Here is a 14742-nt window from a genome sequence, read left to right as displayed (position 1 = left end):
TTTTAATTTTTGTTTCCTTAAATGAAACTGAGTGAACTCCTGAAGAGCAGTTCTAGTTGCAATGAGAGCATGATTGAAAATCAGGTTCAGGAACGTAACTTGGAGGTTCTACATGTTATTTAACAGAAAAATCCTTATCCAGCAGTAATTTTAATTAATTTTATTTATTCCTTTTTATAAGGTTAATTTTCTTCTTCAACTTTGGAGAAAATATTTACTAGATACTTCTTTCTATGAGATTTAAAACAACCTTCATAACTTCTTAATAACAGTATTTAATGATAGGATGTTTTAGGAAATATAATATAAAATGATATATAATTGTTCGCCTTTCTTACAGTAAAGTTATTTCCTTTTTTCCAGAAACCTTTCAGGGAACTTGTTTTCTTCATTATCTCAAGGAACTTTTGATTATCTTGGCTCATTACGATCTTTGTAAGTAAGAATTTTTTCTTCCTGTTTTTGTAAATGTATCTGAGTGTCTGAAAATTAAAAACAGTTATTATATGGCTTAAGAGACTTCATGGGAAAATTTTGTGATTTTGCAATAATTAGAATCTCACTTGAGAGTTTGCATTCACATTGAAAAACATACCATAAACCTTAATAATGTGTGTCAGGCTAGAGCAACCATTTTCTTCTTAGAATACTCTTATCTCTCTAATTTATATTTAAATAGGTTGGTAATTTTTTTCTTTGTGTTTCCAAATTCGAAAATATTTTGTTTACCTAATTAAATCCCCAAAGTATAAAATAAGCCTCCCTTCTTATGAAGAGTTTATAGTTAAGACTTATGTTGTTCTTTGAGAGCTTTCCTGGTGGCTTACATGGTAAAGAGTCTGCCTGCAATATAGGAGACCTGGGTTCCATCCCTGGGTTGGGAAGATCTTCTGGAGAAGGAAATGGCAACCCGCTCCAGTATTCTTGCTTGGAGAATCCCATGGACAGAAGAGCCTGGAGAGTCTCAGTCAATGGGGTGGGTCACAAGGAGTCAGACACAACTGAGCAACTAACACTTCACTTCATGTTATGTTTTAGAGATTAATTTTATCCTGTGACTCCATCCCCAAACTGAATTCACAGCTTATTGCTGATATTTTTAGGCATGCTTATGTAGAATGTCTGCTTTATGAAGTCAGTGTATGGTCATATTTACACAGTTCTCTGTAGCTTTAAAATTGGCTGAGTTTTTTTTTTTTACACCCAAAACCAATTTTGTTAAGTGAGAGATTAGATTGTCTAGGAGTTACTTTCGAAGCTTACTGTATTTTCAGTAGCATTAATATGTCTCAGAGCATAACTTTTACTGATTCCTATTGGAATTACAGTTAAATACAATGGTTTTTCAAATTTTTATTGTGACATACAGACTTGAGTCTCTTTTTCCAGTGAAAGATGTCTTCTCTGCCAGATGCCTGTTTGATGTATGCTCACTTCTTATCTTTCCCCCCTTCCCCTCCCCTTTCTTTTTCCTTTCCCTGCTCTCCTCTTCATCTTTAGTTTTGTAAATTTATCATTTCAGTCTCATTTAGCAGCTTTCATTGGAATAAAGCCAATGGGTTAGGTGCTCAAGGGGCTTCTCACCATTATGGCAGACATATGTATGTACTTCTAGAATCCCTACATCAAACTTTTTTTTTCTTTTTTTAAATTTAATTTTATTTTTAATACCCAAAGTATTTTTTTATTGAGGTATAGCTGGTTAACAATGTTGAGATAGTTTCAGGTGAACAGTGAAGGGATTCAGCCATACATATACACGCAACCATTCTCCCCAAACTCCCCTCCCATCCAGGCTGGCACATAACATTGAACAGAGTTCCATATGCTATACAATAGGTCTCTGTTGATTATCCATTTAAAATATAGCAGTGTGTACAGGACCTTCCCAAAGTCCTTAACTATTCCTTCCCCCCAGCAACCATGAGTTCTGTTTTCTGAGTCTCTTCGTGTTTTGAAAGTAAGTTCATTTGTATCATTTCTTTTAAGATTTCACAATAAGGGATGTCATGTGATTTTCTCTTTCTCTGAGACAGATAATAATTATCGCATAATTACAAAAAATAATTTTTTTGACAGGTATTATTTTCATATGCTTAAAAATTTGCAATCATTTTTCAGATCAAAGTAAAAGCCACTAACTTGCCATAGTGAACAGGCTTTGGATCATCTTGTTCCCTGACTCTTCCCTGATCTCAAGTCCAGTCAAGTCCCCCTCTTCCATAGTAATCCTCTAAGATGCCAGGCAGACATGCTTCTTCTGCCTCAGGGCCTTTGCACTTGTGAGGCCCTTTGCCTGGAAAACACTTCCACCAAGTATCACCCATGGCTCTGGGACTTCCCTGGTGGTCCAGTGGCTAAGAGTCTGTGTTCCCATTGCATGGGGCCTGGATTCAATCCCCAGTCACGGAACTAGATCCCACATGCCACAACTAGGAGTTGTGGCTCCTACACCCTGCCTCAAACTCTTATCTGGTCTTTTTGGTACTATTAACATTCTTACCCAGAAAACTGCTTTTTAGTGAAGACATCTCCTTTTAGTGGGCTTATGTCAGCCATTTCTGTGAAGTTTAGGAAATAAAGACTGCAAAAATGATCTGACTTTTGAAACCCGAGATAGCAGGAATGTAAGAAGTATTTTCATGCAAAAATTGAGCAAAATTGTCAGTGTTTATAAAAGGTAATGCTGTAAACTCACCAGAAGGTGGTTCTTAGGAATTAGAAGTTAGTCATCCTAATCAGAAAAACAGAATATAACCATGCGAAGCAGTCATATGTTGCTTTATGCTGTCAGAATTAAGAGTTTGCAGACATTTAAGCCAAGAACATGGCAATGATGCTAGAAGAAATGGGGAAAGCTTCAGTTTCCAGTAATAGTGCCACAGCCCTGATGACATATCCGTATAAGTTTGATAGACAAAAGGAATGTGGATGTGATATTCCAGTACCCTGGGCTTCAGAAGTATGTTTCATAGATGATGAAACTATTTTGTTCACATACCATCTTTGATTGAAAGCCGAGTCAGTCCAGGATCAGGTGGGAAGGGATTTTGGGGTCAGACATTCGACATCATCTTGCTGGGAAGGAAACCATAACCAGTTGATGGTACAGTATGTACCCTAGGTGAGATTGAGCAGGTTTGTGCTTGTCACCAAAGACTAAGCCAATGTAAAGCAAAAGTGCAATTTAATTCATTAACCATACTGTCTAAATTGCATTTTGTGTGCTACAGAGAATTTCAGACTGAGTATCTGCTGTGTGATTGTAACATACTGTGGATGCATCGCTGGGTAAAGGAGAGAAACATCACGGTACGGGACACACGGTGTGTTTATCCCAAGTCTCTTCAGGCCCAGCCAGTCACAGGTGTGAAGCAGGAGCTGTTGACATGCGGTAAGGAAGAAAAGCTGAGAAACGGTTAACTGTGTTTTGCTTGCTGCCATGTGTTTCCTGACAAACTTCAGAATTCTTTTTATATGTTGGAACCGATTGTAGCCATCACTCTTCATGAATTTGATAATATTCAGTTTTTGTCAACAGTTAAGTCAGTTGAATTAAAAAATGTTTTTTTCAATTGGCATTTAAAGTTCTTAGGTTCTGAACAGCTTTCTTAATGAAATTCAATTTCAATAAATAGTATAGATCTTTGTATTTTCTAATAGCAAATCAGTAATACGTTGATAGTGCTAAAATCTCAGGATGCAATCATGCGTTTTATTGATAGGGTATGAATTGATACAGCTGTTTTGAAGGGTGGCTTGGCAGTAAGTATTAGTGTTCTTAGAGAATTGGTACAACTTGATATAGCTAATTCTGCAAGTAGGGCTTAATTCTTGAGAAATCATCAGCTATGTGTGTAAATCTTCAGATTTTATATAAGAACATATCTTAAATTCTGAAAAATAGGGCATTGGCTTACTTATGACAGTCCATTCAATGAAATAGCATATTTGTTGAAAATCATGATTTTCCAGAATACCTGAAGACTTGAGGGAAATAATACATTTACCATGTGTTTAATGAAAAAGAAAAACCAGAAAAAACAAGAAACAGTCCTTATAATGATAGAGGGAGGTTCTAATTTAGTTTCTGTGCTTGGAAATAAACAACCCTATCAGTTTTTTCCTTTTATTTTCATCATCATTGTTGTTTCACATGTGAAGTGTGCTCATTGGATTAAAGATTTATGAAAAGAAATAATGTGTACACATAAGAAATCACCTTGGTGTACACTTTAAATATCTTATAATTTTGTCAATTATACCTCCATAAAGCTGGGGGGAAAAAATGAAAAAACTGAAAGAAGGAAAAAAAAAACCAAAATCCATACTTAACATTCTTATCACTCATAGGTAGCTAACATCAAAGATACCTTGGTATACATATCAATTTTCTACCTTTTTATTATGTTTTATCCAAAATACCATACTCTAATATTATTTTGTATCATTTTTAAACTTGAAATAATGTAAACTTGTTTCCTCATCATACTGATATAAAAGATGCATACCAATTCATTATATATATATAGCCATAACTTTTATTTTTACATTATAGGGATATAGCCACAATAATTTCTTTATTACTGCATATTTAGGTTGTTAATTTCTCACTCCATAAACATTAACAAGATTAATTTCCTTACGTACATCTTTACGTATTAGCTATTTAGGATAGCTTGCTACTAAAAGTAGAATTGTTATGTTAGAGATTGAATATTTTAAAGGTTTTTGATGGGCCGTGATATTTGTGTACGTTTTTGCATATGTAGTTTAAGATTTCCTTCTTTTATTTTTCTTATTGGAAAGAAATATATCAGCTTTGTAAAAGTGACGTGAAATGGTTTAATTTTAATTTTATTTAATGGTGTTTTCATCTTGGATCCTCTTAATTCAGCAACATCTTTGTTGATGGTAAAACTAGAATGCTGATTACTGAGGAATTTGTTTTTCCATTTTTAAGATTTCAATTCGAACTTCTATAATTTTAAGTTCTGTAGTGTGAATATAGTATTTGTTTACTGAGTCTTTGTTCTCCTGTCTCTAGACCCTCCCCTTGAATTACCATCTTTCTACATGACTCCGTCTCATCGTCAAGTTGTATTTGAAGGAGACAGCCTTCCTTTCCAGTGCATGGCTTCATATATCGATCAAGACATGCAAGTGTTATGGTATCAAGACGGGCGAATAGTCGAAACTGATGAATCCCAAGGTATCTTTGTTGAAAAGAACATGATTCACAACTGCTCATTGATTGCAAGGTAAACTTTTTTAGATGAGGAATTGTCTCTGTAGATTTTATTTATCATCTCAGAAATTGTAATGTTTAGTTGACGTTTAAATTAATATTTTACCTTCTTGCATTTAAAAAGCAAATGTCTGACATTTCTTTTTCTGATTGTTATTTATCTTTGAAAGTTATCTTTTATTTATCTTTTCCATCTAGTTTTGAAGGTAAAAAAAGCATAAGGTAGAAGGGAAACACTTTAAAAGCTGGAGACTTTTTGTTTAAAGTTTTAAGAGGAAAAAATGTAACCTTTTTTTTTTACCAAACTTAATTTCCAACTATTTCCTGCTGCTATTAATAAGCGCAGAATTTCACTTCTAGGAATCACCTAATTTTCACTGTCTTATGATTAATGTTGCATTTTAAGATACTGCCTTTTTCATCCTGTTAGTATAAAACAGTATACTACCTGTTAACCTCATGGTTGGTGCAAGTGCCACAATAGTTTGAATGAAGTTAAAGTACAAAAAACAGGATAAAAATAAATGTTATCACTCATTGTATTTTATTTTGGTGATATGTTAATCTGTAGGCATTGAATTTTCTCTTTCCTGCTGTCTGCCTCTGTCTCTGAGTATCTCTCCAAGCCTTTTCTATGTTTTTCTCTTTCCTTTTTATCAATTTTATGACGTTAGACCTCAACTTGAATATTTAAGGATAGAGCTATAACTTTCTACTGAGGTACTTTATGTAGTATTACAAAAGTGCATGAAAAAACTACCAAGAAACTAATAGTTCTCTGAGTTCAGTCTCAAGTCTGGGAATTTTGAGGTTTGAATATTCTGTTTCATAATTTCTCTTTCTCTTCTGAGATTTCCTTAGAAGCATATTTTCATTTATGTCTTCGAACTTTTATAGTAGAAACCCTTAAATCCTTGCCTCTTAGTATCTGGGTTATATGGGGGTCATTGCCCTGCTTATTTTTTATGAATATGGTTTATATTTTCTACTTTAAAAAGTATTATTTATATGTCTGGTAATGTTGGATTGTATCCTAGATATTGTGAATGATTTGCTGTGGAGAAGCTGACAAAGTACAGCTTATGGGACAAATCTGGCCTATTAATTTTTTTTATAGTTTTATATGGTTACCTATCAAATGGTTATACAGATACCTTCCAAATAGTATTGCTTCTCAGTCAGCAAAACCTAAAGTATTTACTGTGTGGCCTTCAAAGAAAACGTTTGCTGACCCCTGACTCTGGATTCTTTTGTATTCTTCTCAAAGACAGCTGATTTTGTTTCATTGAGCAGTTAGCTTTTGGTTAAGCTAAAACTCCTGGATCTGGCTTTTGTGTAGTAGGCAGCCACTGAAATCTGCTTCGTGTTTGCTGTGTCTGCATGTAGGTCAGGGATCAGTTAAAGAACTGGGTGAATTATATATGCACAAGTTTGGGCTTCTAGCCAGGCTGCTTTCACCTCTGTCTCTGATTTTTCAACCACTCAGATTTTGAGTTTCTTTTTGAATAATGCCTGCCCTTTGGCAAAAGTCATTAAAAAAATTTCCTGGTTACTCCCCAGTGCCAATCTCTTTTTTCTAAAGTCAGTTCCTCTTTGGCTTCTGCTCACTTTGGATCACTCACCATGTGTTCAGATAGTTGACTGTAGTTTGTCTACAGCTTATAGCTGTTAAATGTCGGGAGTGTGGTTTGATAGGAGCCAAGAAAGGAATGTCAATCCACTCCAGTATTCTTGCCTGGAGAATTCCACGGACAGAGGAGCCTGGAGGGCTACCGTCCATGGGGTCACAAAGAGTCAGACATGATTGAGCAACTCACAGTTTCTTTCACTCTACTATTACCAGAAGCAGAGTTCGCTTACTAGGGGTTAAGACTGTTAGGAATGTTTTGTGTATTCTTTGCATCAGTGTATTAAGTCCCAGTGAGAAGAGTCTGTTACATTGTTTTTACTGTGGTGATAATTTCACAAGTGTATACATATGTTAGAAGTTACCAAATTGTAGACTTGAAGTAGTTTATTGTCTGAGTAGACAATAATTGACATATAGTATGCACCCCACTCCAGTGTTCTTGCCTGGAGAATCCCAGGGACGCCGGAGCCTGGTGGGCTGCCGTCTATGGGGTTGCACAGCATCGGACACGACTGAAGCGACTTAGCAGCAGCAGCAGTACAACAGTAGGAGAAGGCAATGGCACCTCACTCCAGTACTCTTGCCTGGAAAATCCCATGGACAGAGGAGCCTGGAAGGCTGCAGTCCATGGGGTCGCGAGAGTCGGACACGACTGAGCAACTTCCCTTTCACTTTTCACTTTCATGCATTGGAGAAGGAAATGGCAACCCACTCCAGTGTTCTTGCCTGGAGAATCCCAGGGACGGGGGAGCCTGGTGGGCTGCTGTCTATGGGATCGCACAGAGTCGGACACGACTGAAGTGACTTAGCAGTAGCAAAGCTTTAAAAATGTAATAGAACTCTTGTCTGAATAAAAGCTTTATTTTTTAAAGTTTTACTGAAGTTTAGTTAATTTATAGTGCTGTGTTAATTTCTGCTATATAGCAAAGTGCCTCAGTTATATATATACATACTTATACATATATATATACACACACACTTTTTCAGATTCTTTTCTATTATGGTTCATCACAGGGTATTGAATATAGTTCCAAGAGCTTCAATTTAGGCTTCTTCAATTTTGTAACAAGTAACCAGATTTACTTTATAAATTCATTTCTCTGTCATGTTTAACTTAATCTAAATTCCATTAGCATTAAAAAAATTAATTCAAAGGATAGCAACTTCGCACAATGGTTTTTTGTTGATAGGAATACTTACTAAAGTGAAAGTCTTTCATATGAAGACTGGGAAGTCCTTTACCTGGAGTTAGCTCCAGAATAATAGAAAGTTGTAGGAGAAGGAAATATGTGGTTATTGGATTGGGTAGCCTCATAGACCTCTTGATTCTTCATTGGTCTTTGCATGTCATTGAGCCTTCATTAATAAGAACTGGAGCTTGTATTTTTCCTGGACATTGAAATTGAAGCTACCCCTTCTCCTTAAATCTCCTAATGTGTTGTGTTGAGGATTCTTGAAAAATTTATTCTGATAACTGGTTTTAGACATTGAAGGTATTGCTGAAAGTTATCTTTAAAAAATGTTAGGACCATTTTCCCCAGAGCGTGTGCTAACATGCTCTGGGATGCTACAGTGAGTGGACAGAGGTGCTGTGGGGTATTTTGAGTGTTTGAGCATAGTGATACTGGACATTCCTGGACATCTCACAGCTACCAGCTCCGGGCAGTTAGGGTGTTGACATTACATCATGCTGCCTCCCTTTTGTTTGTGTCACATCTTAGATACTGGTATTTTGACAATTACTATGGTACAAAGCAAGTACTGTATGAAAATCATTGTGGAATAAGAAATAGAGATATCATTGTCTGATCTGTATCTGATTAATTTTGGAGTGCCCAGTAAGCATGCGCAACCCATTAGGAAGCAGTTGTGGTTATGTAAGAATGAAATATTTATTTTAAATTGATTTTTTTTTTTTTTCAAATGGCTGTAAGGTATTAGGACATATATACACAGTTTTAGGATTTCGTGTAGTCATTGCAACCACCCTAGGTGTTTCTTTTAGGCTAGGGGCACTGTGAAAGTTATCTAGTCAGTGAAGGTACCATGAACTGAGAAAATATGGGGACTTCTGGATTTGAGAATGCTTTTTATTGCCCAGAATTTTTATATACTTCTTCCTGGTTCAGTAGAGTCATATAAAGTAGAATTCTAGTTGGCAATGTTTTGGTTATTTAAATTTAATGTCAAACTCTTCTGTGTCGTTTTACCTTGAGTATACCTATTTTAATATGTTAATGTATTTAACTTAGTAAAGATGATAAACATTTTCTTTGGTTCAAAATCACAGTCCCTCTAAGTCTTTATTAGAGCATTTATTGTTGTGTAGCCATTAATGATTTAGGAAGCTACAAAAATGTATAGTAACTTCAAGACAGTCTTTAGTGAGTTAATTAAAATGATACATGCTTTATGTCTAATGATTTATCTGTATCTACATAAAAGCAAAGTATGATAGATCATGTGGGGGGAATAAAGGTTAATTGAAGATTCTGCCATTTGCTCTTAATAGGTTTTATATTAGAGAATTATGATGTCATCTTGAAAGTTGAATTTTCTGACAGCTGTTCAGAAATATAGCTGTTATTAGAAGTTGAAGTATACTTTTAAATGAAAAGCTACTTTTTTAAAAGCCTTAATTGGTAATTTATTAAATCTTTTTAGAGACTTAATAGGTTTCTCCCCTTTTCCATAAGATATTTCATTTTAAATATTAATTACACACTTTATATTAGTCTCCTTCATGCTTGAATATTTTCCCTAGAATTCCCAAGATGTAACTTGGTAACTTCCCTGCTAGTTTTTTAATTGTTAGGCTTTTGATTTTTTTTTTTTTCCTCTTTTTTCTTATTGCAGTGTAGTTGATTTACAACGTTGTGTTGGTTTCAGGTGTACGAAGTGATTCAGTTAGACCTGTGTGTGTATAGATATATTTTCCAGATTCTTTCCCTTATAGGTTATTACAAAATATTGAGTATAGTTCCTGTGCTATACACTAGGTCCTTGTTGGTTGCCTGTTTCATGTGTAGTAGTATGTATATGTTGATCCCAAACTCAATTTATCCTTCTTCCCTCCTTTCCCTTTGAGAACCATAAGTTAGTTTACTATGTCTGTGGGTCTGTTTCTGTTTTTATCCCTTATATGTGAAATCTAAAGAAACAGATACGAATGAACTTAGATACAAAACGGAAAACATAGCCTCTCCATTAGTTTTGCTGAAGGCAGTGCTGTGATGTTTCTGTTTTGGTGCTTGGTTTCCCTCTGTGGCATGGCCTGCTCTCCCTTTTCCTGGAGTCTCAGTGCCACTGCCCTCCATTCATTCTTATGTTACAGCCAGCTCTTGACTTGCTGCTGAAGTACTTAAACGGAGGGATCGTTTTTTTTATTCATTTTTATCTAGCAAGCGCTTAGCCTCCAGCACACATTCATGTTTGCTAAATGCATGATCGAAGCACATGTTGTCTCCCTTCTTGCCTAACCATATTTTCTCTCTTTAAACTCTTTCTTCATGCAGTGCCCTAACCATTTCTAATATTCAGGCTGGATCGACTGGAAATTGGGGCTGCCACGTCCAGACCAAACGTGGGAACAATACAAGAACCGTGGATATTGTGGTCTTAGAAAGCTCTGCACAGTACTGTCCTCCTGAGAGGGTGGTGAACAATAAAGGAGATTTCAGGTCAGTGACTTGAAGAGTGCTGAAAGGGGCTGATTTGCCCCAATTCTTTTTATTCTCAAAGGCATAAGTAAGTAAGTGAGTAAGTGAAGTAGCTCAGTCGTGTCTGACTCTTTGGGACCCCATGGACTGTAGCCTACCAGGCTCCTCCGTCCATGGGATTTTCCAGGCAGTAGTACTGGAGCGGACTGCCATTTCCTTCTCCAGTGGATCTTCCTGACCCAGGGATCGAACCTAGGTCTCCCGCATTATAGACAGACGCTTTACCATCTGAGCCACCACAGAAGTATAGATGTATGTAATTGGTCTCCTGTCTTCAGTAAGAATTTGAGAAATGTATTCACATATATAATAGGATCACTCTAGTGGCTCAGGACGGTAAAGCGTCTGTCTGCAATACAGAAGACCCAGGTTCGATCCCTGGGTTGGGAAGATCCCCTGGAGAAGGAAATGGCAGCCCACTCCAGTATTCTTGCCTGGAAAATCCCATGGATCTCGGAGCCTGGTAGGCTACCGTCCATTGGGTTGCAAAGAGTCTGAGCGACTTCACTTTGACTTTATTCACATGTATATCCTTATATATCTAAGGACTGCCCTTTAGAATGGTGATTTCAGAATCATTTATGGAAACTAAAAGTAAAAACAGGTGCCTGAACTTCATCTCAGATCTATTGATTGATGAGTCTCTGAAGGTTGAGCCAGAAGTGTTTATTTTTATTTTGTAGTTTTGTTGTAGTAGTTAAGAACCACTACCTTAAGAAACATTTTGGAAGTTCCACTCAAATAATGTGAAATTCAGACAGGTTAACAGCATTTCCTGTTTCTGAGGGGCTTTTTTTGGATGGCCTTTGGAAGGTTTTGTTGTGTTAATTCAGTTTTAACTGCAGACAGTCAGTAGACATTGTACTTAGTAGAAACACACACCCAGTTTCCCTCCGCTGTGTGGTTCTTCTAGCAATTAAATCAGGGGACTTTGAGAAAAGAAAGCTGTTGGGTGGCCTGAAAGCTGGGGAGCCTCTAGTGTTGGACCCTGTTAGGATAAGCAGATTGACTTAAATGCTGTGGTTTTGTTTTTGCTTTTTAATAGAAAGTTTAGAATTTGTGAGCGGTAACAACTTTTACTTTAGACTCCCCTTTCTTTCAAAGTTGCTTTAAAACATTATCTTTAAACTTATTATTTACCTAAAATGCTTTATGTTCAGGATTTTAATAATCAGTTTATAGTTAATATAAATGAAGGGAAATATGTAGCTCTTTAAAGCAGCATAGAGATTTTTGAATACACGGTTGGTTTACACTGTCTGTGATTGGTATTTTTGCTGCCTTGTGGCTATAAGTCTGATTTTTAAGGATAAGAAAAAAACTCTTTGTTGTTATTCTTTCAAGTCCAAGGTGAAGAAGCAATGACAACTTTAGCTCAGCTAGTTCTTCATTGATTTTTTTTTTTTAATTGCCTTTTGACTTTCCTTTCTCCTCCCCCATTTAAAATTCTTCTGGATAATGTGTGCGTGGAAATCATAATTTATTGTTGCCAACAGATAAGTCTTTTATGTGGATTAACTGTTAACTTGTAATATTTATACAGTATACTTTGAAGTGAAATAGATACCATTTGTTAATTTTGTTACATTCAATGCCTTTATTAAATAATCATAGGATATTTTCTATTTATGGTGTATTATCTGTCTTTACTCATAGTTTTGGAGTGTTTTCATTTTTAAAAATAGAAGAAGAATCTGTTTAACTGATTAATGAATTATTTATCTTTTGACACTCCTTAAGATATAATACAGTTAGAACTTCCACTGCATTAATAAAATTTAGTTTAGCATTGCTTGATCTATTTATACAGTTTTTGATAATGCATTACATTTTGGTGTGGCTGATATTATAATTTAGAAGTTCATATGTTGTAAGTCATCTGTAGCTTTTATTAAATACATTATTTTCATTCCCAGTTTTGGAGAAATAGAGCTCAAATAACAAAGATTTCTCCCAGTCCAGTTAGTGCTGATTTCACGCCAGCAGGTTGGTGTAGTCACTTGCACAGTACCTATGCAATTTATCTGGGTTTCACTCAGATAAATTTGGTTGTATATGTTATTGGATGTTTTCAAGACCACTTCCCAAGTGCAAAAGTTTGTTGAAAGGACTCACAGGACTCAGCATGCAGCTGTGGTCACAGCTCAGATGTAGTGATGTAGTAATATACCTAGGCGGATAATAAGGGGAAAAGACACAGATGGATTCTGGGGCGATCAGTGTGTAAGTTCTTGATTATCTCTGCCTCCCAGGAGGCTCATGCAGAGCCTACCCCTCCTCCAGCCTTGAAAAGGCAGCAGCCTCTGTATAGTGTTTTTGCCCAGGGAAGACGATTGGAGTCTCAGCATCCAAAACTCCTGTTGGGAAATGTTCATAAAGGCAACCTCTGTCTATCTCATTCCAAAACTTTAGACCCTCAGGATGAAAGCAGGTGCTCAGCACACACCATATGGCTTCCGCAGACTGTCTAGGTAAAGTGAATCACTCTTACCAGTTAACTGTGAACACAAAAAGCCCCAAATTCCTGGGTGCCACTGAAAGGCCAGCATTGCAGGCAGGCCACTTTAAGGATGGCAGTCCTTTCTGCAAGTATACTAACTGTCTTTCTGTGAAAGGCCAAATTCTATTCATACTGGAAAAGATTCTGACCCTATATACCTAATGATTGTATAAGCCAACGATACAGTAACAGTAATTAAAGAAACATAAGACCATTTGGTGCACCATTTTTCTTTTCTGCTTGATAAGGTACAATTTCCGTGGTTGTATTTAGAATATTTTAGGAAAATATTCTGTTATGGCATTAAAATTTATTCAACTGATACCTTACAATGGTTTTAGTTCATTTTAGCTTTTTTTGTTTTTGCCTTTATTGTTAAAGGAGTTCTGTTTCTTCTTGATTTTCCTCTGATTCCGTGTGACACGTCCTGATCCTCGATTTTCCCCTGCTGTTATTGTGTCAGAGTAGGTTCTCTCGTGTCTTCGTCTCTCTAGGTGGCCCAGAACACTGGCGGGCATCACCGCGTATCTGCAGTGTACTCGGAACGCCCACGGCAGTGGGATCTACCCTGGGAACGCACAGGATGAGAGAAAGGCCTGGCGCAGATGTGATCGAGGTGGCTTTTGGGCGGATGATGATTATTCTCGCTGCCAGTATGCGAACGATGTCACTAGAGTTCTTTATATGTTTAATCAGGTAACTGGAAAGTCTTCAGATCTGCTGAGGTTGCTAATAAGACGTGGTGCTCACACCAAATACATAAGTTTTTTTTACTACTAGTAAAGCGTAAGGATTTGGTGTCTGTACTTTCATGGACTGTGTCTTTGGGATCAGACCTGTTCTTCTCAACCAGTATTCACAGCCCTCTCTGGCATTACTCTTCCTTTCCAGGTATGGCCTGGCTTTATGCCTTTGCTTGAATAACTTAGCATCTGTATCCCCAAACAGAATCCCAACCATTCTTCAAGAGCACCTGGGAGGCCCCCTCTTCAGTTCCTTTTATAATCCCTTTGTCACAAGAGATCCCTTGTCGTGCTTGTCTTTTTAGTGTGCCTTTTCTCATCTCTGCTTCTATGTCTTTTTTAAAACCATAGCCGATTATAAGCAGCTGGCAGGTGGTTTCTTTTACACATTTTCTTACGCTTCTTTGCACCTGGTATACACTTTTTGTAATGGTTGGTGCTGAGTTGTGTTTAAGTCAATAATAAACAAATGAAAAACATTACAGGCCGTGCATGGCAGTATAGATAAGTGCTAAATAAGTGGTTCATACTCCCAGGTGGCAGGAGTTCCAGGGGAGATGTTGATCCCTCCTGGCTGGAATACTTGGGAAAGGTGTTACTAGGCAATTGGAATTGAGTATCTATAGGATTTGGATAGATACAGATGAAGAGATGGTGCAGGCCGCTTCCCTGATTTTTCTTTTTCTTTTTAAACTTTTAACTTTGTTATTTTTATCTTTTGGCTGTGCTGTAGCATGTGGGATCTTAGTTCCCTAACCAGGGATCAAACCCACATCCCCTGCATTAGAACCACTGGACCACCAGGGAAGTCCCTCCCTGATGTGTTTTTATGTGCTGTTTTATTTCACTCTAAGTTAAAAAGAGAAAATTCCTTCAGTTAGTTTCCAATAAAATTTGTATTA

The 14742-nt window shown here is 36.7% G+C and overlaps 1 protein-coding gene across 1 annotated transcript in view; it reads left to right on the top strand.

Annotated features, from left to right (window-relative positions):
* Positions 1-14742, top strand: part of GPR125 (G protein-coupled receptor 125) — a 117566-nt gene that overhangs the window by 43755 nt on the left and 59069 nt on the right. The window contains exons 6-10 of the mRNA XM_010839938.1: positions 364-435; positions 3234-3394; positions 5048-5261; positions 10394-10558; positions 13592-13793. Of these exons, the coding sequence (XP_010838240.1) occupies positions 364-435; positions 3234-3394; positions 5048-5261; positions 10394-10558; positions 13592-13793 (814 nt within the window). The remainder of the gene's footprint in view (positions 1-363; positions 436-3233; positions 3395-5047; positions 5262-10393; positions 10559-13591; positions 13794-14742) is intronic.

The sequence above is a fragment of the Bison bison genome, unplaced genomic scaffold (assembly GCF_000754665.1).
Source record: "Bison bison bison isolate TAMUID 2011002044 unplaced genomic scaffold, Bison_UMD1.0 scf7180017864136, whole genome shotgun sequence".
Classification (NCBI taxonomy): Eukaryota; Metazoa; Chordata; class Mammalia; order Artiodactyla; family Bovidae; genus Bison; species Bison bison.
The sequence above is the reverse complement of the archived record's forward strand: the minus strand, read 5'-3'. Positions and strand labels throughout refer to the sequence as shown.